Here is a 14,841-nt window from a genome sequence, read left to right on the forward strand (position 1 = left end):
TGGAACAAAAATACAATAACTCTCATCGTATCAATGCGAAAGTTTTTTTATTTTTTAATCGATAAGATATGATTAACGAATTTTATTTAAATATGTTAGATATTAATAATATCTTATTGTTAGTCATGAGATATTGACATATATTTAATTTCATTGATTAACTGAGAAATTATGTTTTCTTTTGAAAATATTTTAATTTTTGTAAAAGTATCAAACAGGGGATTGTGCTAGGCTGAATAAAAGAAAACTGCATATATGAAAATATTATTTTTTCATGTAATCCACATGTAATAACCGAGGGGTTATTATGTAAAATTGCAAAATTCCCACCAAATGGAGATCGTTGGCAGCTAATGGGTTTAATTATTGTTAATTTTTCGTTTATCGAATTACGCGTTCAAAGGTTTCTCTATTTTTATTTTTTAATGTTTGCTTGTTTAACTTGTTAAATTGTAATTTAGTAATCATGTCTTTATTTGCTAGGTGGTATATCCCCAGTTAAATAAACGTCGAATGAGTTTTATATGAAATTTCTTCAATTGCTTTTTTATAACACCATATAGATTGTTCATAAGAAATGAATTTTTTAATTGTTTATATCTTACATTTAATGAATTTTATTTCCGAAAAAGAGAGAGAGAAGAGAGTGAACATTCATTTTCATTCAAATAATTTTATTTATTATTTTTATGTGCCAAGTTTCGTCATCTCCATTCCATATCAATTATTAAAATTAAAGAAAAATCGAAATAATGATAGTTTGGCGACATTATGCGACATGATAGTAGACATATATACGTAGATCAACTACTTGAAACAGAACGGTTCTGTTTTTCTTTCTTTTTTCTTTTTTTTTTTTTACTGTAGGTATTATTTTAACCACGTTTTCGCGCGTGCTATATGTTAAACAGGAGTCTTGACGATCGGTCGTCGTCTCTTGCATTATAATTATCAGTCTTTCCGGTAGCTTTCGAATTAGGAACTACGACGTATAGTCATCATCCTTCCGATATAAATACGTTTAAACAGTAATTCTTAATTTCTTTCTTTTTAAATTTACTACTTATACATATAATAAAATAATATAATTTCACACTGTAAAGTTAGAACACATATAACTAGGTTCGAACCTAGTTAATTATACTCTACCTTTTTGTTAAGACTTTAAATATATAATGTATTATATAGATATAACATTAAATTTTTATCTATAATCAAAAATAATAAATCAGAACACATAGTCAAATATAATTGAGCATCATATATATAATAATAATAATAAATAATATAATATAAAAACAAATTGGTATAAAAACAAAAAATCGATGAATTTATTAGAAATAAAATTTAGAACAAAATGAAAAGAGAAAAATAGAATAAAGATTATAACTTAAACAGGATGCTGCGCGAGATATCGGACACACCCAAGAGTCTGCGTCTTCTCCGGTACGCGTGCTATAGGTGCTACTATTGGTATTGATCCATACGCATACTGTGGTCTCCTCTTCTCTTTCTCCTTCCCATCCTCCTCTTCTTCCTTCTCTTCCTCTTTCCCTCGTCCTCCCGTTCATTGGCCTTTCTCTCTCCCTTTCTCTCTCTTTCTACTTGCTATCTCTCTATTCCTCCACATTTATGTTTCCTCCTGACGTTTCTTTACCCTCTCCCCTCCCCCGTTTACACACCGCGAACAGACTTGATGCATCGAATATATCTCTCTCTTTCTCGTCCTTGATGCAACCCAACGCCAAGGAACAATGTTCAAGAGAGGATCATCATTATCACCCCATTTTCTCATGAATCCTAGGATCTAAATGGTATACCTTTTATTTTTTTTTTTAATTTTTCTTTTTCTTTTTCTTTGTCATTTACACAAATATGTACGTAACACGTAAGAAATAAAGATGGCTTAATTAATTTCGTTTCATTTAGCTAGATTGAAATATTTTATTATTATTAAATAATTATATTATTATTTTAATTTTAATTTTTATATACAGGTAGCCCACCAACAACACGTTATTTTATAAAACGATTTCGCTATAACACGATTCATAAATTACAAAACCCTCCTATTACACGGTATCCTATAAAACGGTTTTTTCTTTCAAAAAACCTTTGTACAACTTAAGGTAGTACCCCCTGTGTCGATTTAAAAAAATCGAATTTTTTTTTTACATATTTCGTAAGAAAAACATTTTAAAAATATGCTTCGAAAATTTCAGACCGATATTCAAAGTATTCTCAAAGTTATAACCGAAAGTATGGAGCGCGCCGTAGTGTGTATAACTCAGAACGCCTCTATTTTGTTGCCTCTATTTACTCTCTGTTAGGTATTGTGTTGTTGATAAGCAAATTTTCGAATAAAATAATTGATGTGATAGTAAAATCAAGCATATGTAAAGCATGTCAGTATTTAGCAACAAAAAACCCCATCGAAGCTGAGAGTTTATCTGAAGATCACAAAAATGAATGCACAGCAAATCACGAGGGTAGTAGTGGCAAAATGGAGGTCGACAGTGTTTCTGAAATGTTCAAGCGTTCTGAGGAGCGTTATGGATTGAAATACGTTAAATACATTGGTCAAACAGCCAGAAACTACGTCGACACCGTTGATAATGCTCGTATTTTGAGAGCGAAAAATCTACAGAAGCTTACTCTAAAGAGGCCAAAACCTACGTAGAGTTCTCAAAGCTGTTTAAAATGATAATTATGAGGAAGCTGAAGGACTACTGTATACACCAGCCATAGCAGAATAATGTTAGTATAATTTTTTTATAAAAAATCTGTTCTTAAAACTTTAAACGCGTTTTTCTCGAAACTACGTTTTGGAAATTTTGCGGAAGCACTCACTAAAAACTATAGAACCGATTAGGCTAAAATTTTTACAAGTTATTCTTTACACATATTCTGATGACTGGAACCTCAAAAATCTTTAACTTTTTAATAATAAATATATATTTTGAAACAATTAAAGGTAAGAAACAGCACCGATTTTGAAAATTTTTTTTCACACGTCCGTCATTTTGTTTTTATTTGAAAAAAATATACATATTGTTGGTATCATGTCTATAATTAAGCCTAAAGAATAATAAGTATTTTGAGTTTTTTTGTTTCAGACGTCTACAAAGGCTCTGTGCTTCCGCAAATTGAATTGGGGGAATCTAATTTGACGTTAAAAAAAAGGGACAAATATTGTCCAAATTAGGTTAAAAAATTTTTTTTGTATAGTTTAAGATACTGATAGAAACATATTAAAATTTCAAAACGATCGCATTTTGTTTTCTTATTCAAAAAAATTCATGAAAAAGCATTAAAATTTCGGTTTTCACAGGGGGGTACTACCTTAAAGAAACAATGTTGCGGAAAGTATTTCTTTTCATCTTCATGGCCTGAAAACAAAAGTGTCTTACGCTATTGTGAACTGAAAACATCAACGTACAATGCGTGTTGGAAGAAGATATGGCCCTCTTCAGTTGAAATAGAGAACGTGCGTGAATCGTCACAAAATGAAATTGGTGGCATATTAGAACTTGCTAAATCAATCGGAGGCGAAGGTTTTCTGAATATGGCTATTGAGGACGTTCAAGGTTTATTAATGGAAGAAGAAGTTGACGAAGCGGATTTGGTGGAAATGGCATCCGAAACTGTAAAATTGTGCAGCTAATAAGTTAACATTAAAAAAGTTACAAGAAGGCCTAAGCTTAGCTGAAAATCTTGAGTTATTTTTCTTGAATGCAGACCCTTCCGCAGAAAGAAGCCTAAAATTCAAAAGGGAGCATTAAAATTGTCTAGCTCCATACCAAGAAATTTACAATTACCTGGTAAGAAACAACAAGCAAAGTAAAATTACAGATTTTTTAAAGACGGAAGAAGATGCAAGAACTTTAAATGAAGAAAAACGTTCTGAAAGTGAAGGCAATATCATTCCACCGAAAAAACGTTCTCGGTTGATTAAATTGAGCAGTAACGACGAAGAAATAAATTAAATTAAAGTTGCGTTAAATTAAAATAATATTTTTTGTTTTGTATTGTACATATATTTATATTTTTAATAAAAATTAAGTTGTTTTATTAATATATATTTTATTAAATTATATATTGGCCATTCTGGTGCAACACCTTTTGCCATCTTTCTGGTAGTAGCATGATTCCACGTTCATAAAATTTTTGGTCTTTGCTGGCAAAAAACTGATCCAGGTGATTATTGACCTCTTCATTTGAAGTAAGGTTTTACCGTCCAAAAAATTTTGTAATGACCGGAAAAAATAATAATCCGAAGGCGTCAGATCTGGAAAATATGGTGGTTGTGACAGTGTATCCCATTCAAGCTGTAAAAGCTTTTGGCGAGTGACCAAATTTGTATGAGGTCTCGCATTATCTTGGTGAAACACTACACGTTTGCTGTTGATTAATTCTGGCCTTTTCTGTTGAAGTGCATCATTCAGTTTGTCCAGCTGATGACAGTAGACTACCGAATTAATTGTTGTGTTATCCGGTAAAAACTCAAAAAAAAAAAACGATTCCTTTAAAATCCTACCAAACAGATAGCATCACCTTTTTTTGATGGATATTGGCTTTCGAAATGCTTTGAGCGATCATCTTTTTTGCTCTAATAATCTCTTGCGTTTGACATTGTTATATACAACCTATTTTTCGTCCCCAGTAATGATACGCTTTAAAAATGGATCATTTTCATGACGTTTGAGAAGCGAATCACAGACATCAACGGGACGACACAAATTTCTCTCCGTGAGAACATGGGAAACCCATATATCGGGCTTCGAGGTTAAACCCAGGCCTTTTAAGTGGTCATAAACAGTTGAATTCGATAAATTTAATCTCTCACTGATCTCACGTGTTGTTATTTGCAGATTAGCATCAACTAATGCCTTTATTAGCTTCAACCGGCCTTCCGGAACGTGGTGCATCTTCGACATCAAAATTGTCGGATCGAAATTTTGCAAACTAGTTCTGGCACTGGCGTACTGTCAACACATCATCTCCATACGCATCGGTTAATTTCTTTCTGGCTTGAACAGCATTTTTACCTTTTCTATAGTAAAAAAGTAAAATATGACGAAAATGCTGCTTATTGCTCTCCATATTTAAAAGGGCACCAACCAAAAACTACTGCGTAGAATTAATTGAACTTTTTCACACACAAGCCTTGCTATATCAGCTCTCAAAACATATAATGATTATGCAGCTTAAGTGTGAAGTTGAGTTCGACACAATTAAATCCTCTATCGGGAAAAAACGAAATTACTTTCCGAACAATTCAATATACATATTGTTTAGAAATATTCTGTGATTAATGCTTAAATGATAAATGGTATATGCGCGCGTTATTAGAAATAAGTATTAAATAGAAAATTTTTCAAACAATTTAAATAGAATTAATATGATTTATAGAAAAATTTTGACCAATTTATAAAAGGTTAATTATATTTATAAATTTTTAAGGAGAATATGTTCATTTTCGTTTTTGGTGCAACCTTCGCGTTCTTTTACCAATCAGTTTACGGTGTTTTTTTCTTTTAAATTCATTTTTCTTTATATATAGGAAGTTATAAAATATAACCAATGTAAATATGTAAAATCAATTTAATTATTATATAAATTACCAAAAATCTGGTAATAAGTTTTTTTTTTTACATGAGCGTTGGCATAAAATCAAACTATGCCGACTATTATTAACCTTGTATGCGTAATAATTTTCTGACCATCCAGTAGAATTTATATCTCGTCTAATTAGGAATCTTGTAACCTAAAACCTATTCGTTAGATATTTTATAAATAAAATTAAAGTACGAATCGATTTGCAAATAAAAAGGAAAAAACAAAAAAACATCCTTTTTACTCTAATATGAATAACATATTTCTTTACGATATCGCGAAAATAATAATTTTTTGATTGTTAAAAAATACGAATATCCGTTTACAATAATTTGTTATTTTAATTTTTGTAATATATATCGAAGGAGGAATATTATTTTTGCATGTGAAAGAAGAAAGTACCCACGTATGTGTATTTATATATATACCATATATATGTATATATAGTAATACTTTAGAGGGTACAGATATTTTTGTGGTCGTAAGCGATTTATCGCGTTCGTGTATCGTGTTACGTCTGTTATCAACACGGAGCTGATAAGATAAAACATCGATACACAAGTATTTTCTTTTTCTTATCTATCTCTTTGCAAAATAGGCAGAAACTGTTTAATAATTTAAAAAACGAAGAAAACAAAAGATAAACAATAAGCGGATACAAATTATTGTTTTCTGCAAAAGAAGAAAAACTCGTCATCAAATCATAAATTTAATCGTCAAATTTTGATGAGTGAGAGTGTAAGAGAGGGAGAAAGAAAATAAAATAGAAATCGAAAGAGAAAAATATTCTCATGAAAGGCTTTTAATAATTAATTTCAAAATAAATAAAAGAAAGAATATACACATAATAATAATATTCGTATATATATTTCCCTAATTGTGATTATTTGATGAGTAAAAAAAGAAAAGGAGGGGGGGGAGGAACAAACATTGAAAATAAATGTTAGATTACTTGATACAATAATCCACACATTATAATATTAGAGGGTCAAGAAAGTCGTAGAGTCCGATTGGTAAAGCAACGAACGAATTTTCCGAAAATAAACAAGCTGTATTAATAGCCGATGTATCCTCCTCCTCCTCTCCTCTCATACATCGCGAGGACGAACTTGGAGGAAGAAAGGAGACAGAGGATGATATTTTGGAACACGCGCGCCATTGCTATTGCTGCTGCTATGGCTGTTGCTTTTACCTAGGGGTTTTATGTTTCTTAGTTAATCTTAATGTAGTTGCGACGAGAGATTTTACTCTTATTCAAATTATCTTCTAAAATTTCATTCTACTAGAATACATTTTCTCGAAAACGTATTTTTCAAATTCTCTATTTTTTTTTTCATATTTAACGCCAAATTTTAAAAATTTTCCAAAATTCAAAATCCAAAATTACAAAAAAAAAAAATAAATAAATTCTATACAAAAGAATCAAATTATTCATAAAAATAAAAAATAGAAAAGGGATAAATGACTTTTTAAACGATTTATTTATCGTACGTCAAGAAATTTTGTTGAACAATAATTTGCTTCTTTGAAAGAGGCAACATAACCTATATGAATAGCGTAGGAGTGTTGTCCTCTCTCTCTTTCTCTCTCTTTCTTTTTATCTTTTTCTTTTCTCTTTCTCTTTTTTTCTGTATTCTTGAAGCCGAAGAACAAGTTCTTCGTTCGTGACGATCCAGTTTATTTCCGTCCGTGGATCGTTGTGGCTAATATTTCGGGGACTTCTTATTGCCAAGTCGAAGTAAAGTCTGGTCGTGGTGGTTTAAAAATAACTGCGGTGGAGGTGCGTGTCCCACCCCCTACAATTCCAACCACCCACCTCCCTCTCCTCCCCCACGTCGACGAAACGAAATCTCTTTTCTCTTTTTTCTTCTTATGTTATTTTTTTACTTTTTTATCTTTTTGGTTTTAATCTGTTTTCTCTATTCTCCTTGCAGTACACTAATTTAACCATCGTAAACTATAATATTACTTATAATATTACTGCGATGGTAACAAAAGTTTCAAAACCACCAGCATAAAGAGAGGGAGGGGGTATATTTCACTTAAATTTCTTCATGATAGCAAAAGTTTATTAAAAAACGATTGGAGAGTTATTTGATTATCTTTTTTTTTATATTTTATTTTTTCATTGTGGTTTACTATTCAATAAAAAAAAGTGAAAAATAGATAAATAAATAAAGTTATATCTATGAACATTCCAATTAAAAAAAAACTTACCGGCATAAGGACCAGAAGGTGGAGCGTTGTCCTTACTACTTTTTCCCTCTTTACTGCCACTCCCTGAAACAATACAAAAAAAAACAATTTCATAGATATTTAATAAAAATATTAAATAGATGTTTGAAATATATTGAAATAAAACACGTATATAATACGAACACGTTTATGCATAGGGAATAATACTATGATAATACTACGATACGAAGAATAATAATACATAATAATAATAAATAATAAAGTTACAACAAAAATACACAAAATTTGTCGTAAATAATAATTAATAGATTTAAATTTCGAAAATTAAATTACGTACCAAAAAATCGCGGATCGAGTTGAAATCGGTCGGTGTCTAATCTCAAAAAAGATAAGGGAGGGGGAGTGAGTGAGGAGGAGGAAGTTCAGGTTAAGAAAGAAAGCAGACAGTGTCTCATTCGTCATCCTGCTAATTTCGTTAACAAAGTAAGTGGCGCTTGCTTGGCCACGTTGACAATTCCAAAATAAAAATTTTATTGTACGAAACGCGATGAATTTCGATTGTACAAAAATTCTTTGAAGATAGCACACACGCAAGAATTCGTTATACATTATTTATCATACAATATATATATATATATATATATATATATATATATATAAAGTTCATGCTTCACATACCAAACGAGTTACGAGTTCAGACTTTCTTTTTTTAAATATATTTTATATTATTTTTTTTTTCTCCAATTAGCAACCATGATTACCTTTTTAATAATATCTTGGAGAGTAGTAGTCTTATCGATGAGAAATTTTTGTACTAAAAATATTTTCTTCCTTTTTTTTACAATGAATTACGGCAATCCAACGCATATTTATTGGTATATGTAGATATGTATTGCTAATTTATTTAAAAATATTTTGTTTCTAACGTGAACTATTAATAGGGCAACCCAACACATATTTATTGGTATATGTATATGTATTCCTAGCATACTATGATTGAGAAAACTGTAAGAGTAGAAACTGGAAGATGATGGGAGAGAGTACTTCAAGGAAATAGAGGGCATAGAGGCAAACTGGTCCGTACAAGTTGCGCGAAAGAGTGACCTTTCCAGCTTCTGCGACCAATATACCTGATAGTCGTCCAACTCGTTCAATTCATCCTCGTTATCTATCATATATATATGTATTTGTAAAATAACTGTAATACATCTATTACATATGTAGTTCTATCAACCTAGATTTTTTTATCTCGTGTCAAGATTAATTTGTACATTTAAGTGACCAGATCGCGATCAAGATTTGTTCTCACTTGAGCGAAAATATGCGAGTGAAAAGCGTTTAATTTAATTCATTTGAGGAACTCGTTTTAATAATATCTTTATACAATCACAGCTCTCGTATTTTCTTACAAATAAAATTATATTCCTTCAGAAAAGTTAATCGCTAGTTTGAAAGAAATGCGTTAAGATTTTTTTTATGTGCAAGGGATAAAACATTAAACAATTTCAAGGCCAATGCACACTGCTAACTGTGAAAAATGATCTAATTCAAAGATATAGAATTATTGTCAAACCTGTTAACAATTAATAGTCTAATTGAAAAAAATGTATCCGTCGAATTTATAGTCTTGATAATAGAATTTTGATAAAAAAAGGTGTCAATTTTCTAATAAAAAGTAATTGACCAGTTTTTATTAACAGTTTTTACTTTTAACGCGAAAACTTTATTTATTTTTCCAATGTTCACATGAGACATTTTTATCCCGAGAGTTCGTAGTAGTTTGATGTTTTCGAAGAATGACAAAATCCGTGTAAAGAAGATTTGCGCAGGCGTCAGGGGGGGGGCTTTTCTTTCATAAACAGGACTTGAATGAAAACTCCAATGATGGCAGCACCATTCTCGAAGTTTCTTGAAGCAGAAAAGTTGCTCGATAATACGACACTGCCATTGGTAGACATATTCAGGGTAAACCGTTAAAAAGTCAAAGGTTAGTAGCCGTAAAGTTGAAGCTAACCTAAGTGTAGAGTAGTATTCGGGAAAGAACATGGTCGTGAAAGATCGGTAAAGATCGGTAAAGATCGGTAATGATCGGTAAGAATCGGGGAACGAAGTTTCGAAGACATCCGAGATATCTTATTTCCGCGACATACTGCAACTAATTGGTGGTAATTTTCGAAGAGTAAAGACAGATAGAAAAATTATCCACTGACAGAAGTCACCCACAATGACGAAACAGCTTCCTCCTTTGCCGCATTCGTAGATTATTCGATAACAACAACAAAAACTGCCCCAATAGGAGTCACGAATACTAAATTACGAGCTTATCTAATTATTATTCTAATAAAGCGTTCATCTTCCATTTTGTTTTTTCATTTATCGGATGCCTGGTTAACTGTTTAGGTAATAAACTATAGTAGCTTAATGTATATATCTGTAGTACTGTAAATGATTGTCCTAACACCTAACATATCTCCTATCTAGGTGCTTGTTATTTTACAGATTTCTAATAACACATTCGATAAAATTTGACTATCATTAACCCTATACGTTTAAATCCAATTTATACTGTTTTCCTTTTCACTGTGGTAAAAGAATTACTTTCATATTTAACTGTAATTTTACGTATGGTCTCGGTCAAAGGAAAAGAAAGAGAAAATCATGCACAAAATTTCGCTCTCAAATGCATTTTCTCTAACGTGCCTATCTCACCGTGACTCTATAACACGTTTATAAAATACAATTATAATACCTAATGAATAATTATTATATATATACGGGTTTTTATATGTAGCACATTCTCAATATGATTATAGTGTTACTCGAGCCGTATCCTTCACCTACGAACACGATGGTGAAAATCGGTGTATGATTGTTCGCACTCGGTTAACGGCACAACGCGTGGTGCCGTTTACTTATGTGTGTTAGTATGATGAGGTTTTTTATACATCACGCGAGTTGTACGATAACATGACATATAAGATCTTTTTCACCTACTTAAAAATAAATATACTCGAATAAAAATTATCGATCCATAATATTGAATAAAGATTAAATTAAATGGGCTTTCCAATTTCTCGAGAGTATAATAATGGGGAAAAATCATGATGCACCTAGGCACATTGGCATTTTTGAAAAATATTAAATTTCGAACGAACATGGTACCCCTACCCCTGCAGTTTATTAAACATATTATTTATTTATTTTTGTATTTTTTAAATTAGCATATAACTCATTCACACATTTCTAAGATCGCTAAGAAATTAGTTTTCTCGTAATATTAAACAACGATGTTTTTGTGTTTCTTAGTATTTAGATGCAAGCTCGCTCATGTCAGCCGCGGTTGGATGTCGTCGCACACTGCGTAATTTTATTTTCGTACTCTCGGCATCCCAAGCGTCGATTCTGAGAATTCCAACGCAAGGTGACTAACTTACCAGCTAGGCTTTTAGATACGAACGAATGGTATAACAAGAGTTTGCTTTTTCAACAAGTCAACCAACCTAAACTAACTATTTATCTATCTTCCTACCTACGCGTTTCTAAGGGAACACCCATACATTTATAATATTCATGGAATTTTAATGAGGTCGCCGACAGGCTGCCGATAAAGGCTACCTACAACAACTACAACAACAACGATGAGGATAAGGTAACATCTTTGAAAAAGACGAGAGTAGTTCATTCGATTCTATGGACACCCATTGGTTGGTTGGTTGGTTGGTTGGTTGGTTGGTTGGTTGGATCGAGCACGTGTTCGTGAACTCTTTGGCTAACACATATCGTGGCAATGTCTGCTACTTAGAGTAGATATAATTAAAAACACGACGTTCTAAGAAGTTGCCAACTGCGGGCTTGTGAGTTTCATTCGGACTCGATAACGTTCGTCAAATGTTTTAAATTTCCCTCATTCCCATTCCCATTCCTATCTCCACCCCAACCCCAACCCAACGCATATAATTTTTTACCTATAAGTAATTAAAATATACATTAATAAGTTAATGATTGATATTATAATATAAATAATAAATATATATAATCAGGTCGAGATGATCAGACGATCGAAATTAAAACAAAGTAACGTTTATCTACGGGATAAAAAAAAGGAACGGCAATTTCTTAATCGTGCTAATCTTTATCAGTATAATCATTGTCTAAATAAGTACAATTATCTGTGTGATACCTTTCTGCGATTATATTAGTTGTGTGAATCAAAAGTTTGAGCGTTTATTTTGTTATAAAATACTTAATGGGATTGTTGTACTTAAAATATGTACTTCGGAAAATATATTAAAAACGCGCATGAAGCTTTGATTAATTCTAATATTTAAAAATATCACCCTCTCCCACCTACCCGTATTCGGAATGTCGAGAAAGGAGCGTGTTTCGCATCTTCGGTGGCGCGGTGCGCGCCAAAAGGGCTCCCCGGTCGATATTTTCTTCCATCGCGCTTGAAGCAGTTGCGCGTTGGTAGTGGGGGTGAAGGAGGAGGAGTACAAAGGGGTGGGGGGTTGAAAAAGGAAGGAGAATGGATTGTTGAAGTTTGAGAAAAAGAAGCTCGAGAAAATCAGCGAGCGAGCGCGCGTTTCTCGAGCTGAAACAAAGAAAGAAAGGAAAAAAAGAAGGTTTTGCATCGTTTTCCGGAAATACTTTAGTTTTCTTCTTTTTTTTTTTTTGTTCATAAGATGACTTACAGGGGTGAGTTGGTTGGTTGGATGGTTGGTATGGGTTTGCTGCGATGTTGGTTGGTGTCTTTGGTGAGAGGTAGTGTCTCTGTTAGAGGTGAAACGTTCAGAGTCCAGTAAAGGGTCGGTAGACAGGCTGGTAGACGGGAGTAACGATTACCACCCCAGCCGTTCCGGGTGGCTCTTCTGCTCCACCCCTATATACGTGCTACTCATTCGACGAACGCTAGTAACGCGCTACTAACCTAGCTGAAAACATCCCCCCCCCCTGATTTGGTGTTCGTTATAGAGTCTTCTTCCTCGTCGTCGTCGTTGTCGTTGTCGTCATCGTTCTCGTTGTTCGATCGGCTTTGAAAGAATGAAGGAAATTAATAAATCCGCCTCCTACCTCGAGGATTTTTTTTTCTTTTGAGGGCAAACAAATGATCGTCATCATCACCTTCTCCCCCACCCTTTATTGGTTATTTTCGGCTATTTCTAATTCTCCTAACTAACAGACATTTTTATTCTTTTGTCCCTTGTTGTTTAAGTTCCTCGTATGTTTTTTTTGCTTTTTTTTACAATTTGTTTATTTGTTTAATTGTTTAATTGTCGTAAATTCACGATTGTTGTCGAAATTATATTTTTAACTGGCAGGAGTTTATTTTGAACCAAAATTTTGGTAAGCTTTTAGGTAATAAGCCGAAGAAATTGTAAGTGAAGATATAACTATGTCAGTTATGTCGAGTATATTCATTCCTGGCTAAGGGACACAAAGTGCCTTTGACTGTGCCTCTAAAACTTTCAGAATTTTATCTTATCGGAAACTTTTTTATCCTCGGACCTTTTTCCCCGTTTCCTTATAAAATCGATTAAATTTTGCTGAGAGAAAAAATGGAACACAAAAGATATTGAATTTTCTATTAAAGTTTTTCTATATTTCCCGAGTAATACAAGAAACGTACGATTTGTTTTAAAATTTGATTTGATGCACATACTATGAGTCATTGACATTTCTTAAGAATACTTTTAGAATGAGTAATACTATTTCCGTAGAATTCATATTAATGAAACCGATTATTTTTTCAAAATATTATAGATAAGCAACAAATTAGTTTTTTTGTATGCTATCCTAAATTGTCTGATAAAGTATTACATCTATGTCATAATAGTAGATGTCCTAGTAAGACAGCTAATCTTTATGTAATTGGACAATAAGGTCGTTAGGTCGTCTTTAAATGGTAAGCTGTACGTATTAAGAAGGTCTAGAACGCGAATAAATTGTGCCTACCATTTCTATATACTTTAGTCGTTTATCGACCAAATTAGTCTTGTCTGTAATCTCAGCAACATATTTATTTATACATATGTATTTCCCTACTACAGTTAGAGAGGTCTTACATTGTTAAATCTTTATTTTCTTCTATTTTTCTTAGAAAAAGAAGAAGAAAAATGACGCAAAGATAAGTCAACGGTAATTCCGACAAGGACCGATGATATCGTCACGGTTTTTCTAAAAATAAACACAACGCTAGACCGATAAGAGTTTTAACTTAGCTAACAAAAGCCAGTTAGAGATCATGGACTTGTTTTTGAGGTCATCTCTAGGTCGTTCGTAACTTATGCATCCTATATTATTAATTCTAAATGTACGGAGTGTCATACTTGGCTGTTGAATTAGCTCTTTGTCCAAAGAGGGGAATTACAGATTGGTAGATGGGAAATAGTAGAGATGACACACAGAGAGATTGTATAAATATCGATCCCGACGTTTGACCTTGCTACCCCCTCCCCCCAATGAAGAAAAAAAGGATTTGCTATGAACGTTCTTTCGACTATTTCACAAGAGTCGTCGTCGTGATCTTTTAGCAGAAGAATCTGTCTGAAGTGAAATTAAGAGGTATATATGTAGTTCCTGGTGTGTGTTTATTCGTTGGTGATTGACCGAAGGAAGAAACAGATCGAAGAGTGGTAGATGGTTACATTGTATATATGTGCGTGTATCTCTGTCTGTCTGTCTGTCTCTCTCTGTGTGTGTGTGTGTGTGTGTGTGTGAACACGGAAAGTGGGAAACGTTTGCGCGTACCTTCCCCTTCGGACGAATCAATAACTAGAACCCTTGAGTCGCGACTCGTCGCGTTTCGTCGTGTCTCGTGGCGATTCGTCTCATTTCGTTTCGTTTCGTTTCGTTTCGTTTCGTGACAAAATATCCTAAAAGTTTAGACCAAGGATAATGTTTGACTATACGAAAATATATCTGACGTTTATTTTTAAGAACCAAGGATATCCTTTTTAGTAAGAGAGGAGAGCTTGTTATTGTTGTTGCTATTGATGTTTGCGGTTCATCTTCCTGTTTTTTGTTTTCCTT

The 14,841-nt window shown here is 32.7% G+C and overlaps 1 protein-coding gene and 2 long non-coding RNA genes across 12 annotated transcripts in view; 1 reads left to right on the forward strand and 2 right to left on the reverse strand.

The window, feature by feature from the left end:
• The window catches only part of LOC107066598 (uncharacterized), a 141,914-nt gene that overhangs the window by 7,959 nt on the left and 119,114 nt on the right, over positions 1-14,841 (reverse strand). For all 9 annotated transcript variants that reach the window (XM_089177860.1, XM_089177858.1, XM_089177856.1 and 6 more), the window contains one exon: positions 7,834-7,896. In XM_089177860.1, the coding sequence (XP_089033986.1) occupies positions 7,834-7,896 (63 nt within the window). The remainder of the gene's footprint in view (positions 1-7,833; positions 7,897-14,841) is intronic.
• Positions 6-12,121, forward strand: LOC107066603 (uncharacterized). 2 transcript variants are annotated; one of them, XR_016178389.1, is made up of 3 exons: positions 6-2,757; positions 3,117-7,396; positions 11,119-12,121. It is a non-coding gene; the product is annotated as an uncharacterized LOC107066603 (long non-coding RNA). The 2 variants fall into 2 exon arrangements; XR_016178388.1 differs by having other exon boundaries at positions 6-7,396.
• On the reverse strand, positions 8,513-14,837 carry LOC107066602 (uncharacterized). The gene is made up of 3 exons (XR_001475757.2): positions 12,504-14,837; positions 12,164-12,403; positions 8,513-9,720 (listed from the first exon to the last, which is right to left on the reverse strand). It is a non-coding gene; the product is annotated as an uncharacterized LOC107066602 (long non-coding RNA).

Source organism: Polistes dominula, unplaced genomic scaffold, assembly GCF_049000335.1.
Source record: "Polistes dominula isolate Pdom_NZ unplaced genomic scaffold, Pdom_raw_medaka contig_24, whole genome shotgun sequence".
Taxonomy (NCBI): domain Eukaryota; kingdom Metazoa; phylum Arthropoda; class Insecta; order Hymenoptera; family Vespidae; genus Polistes; species Polistes dominula.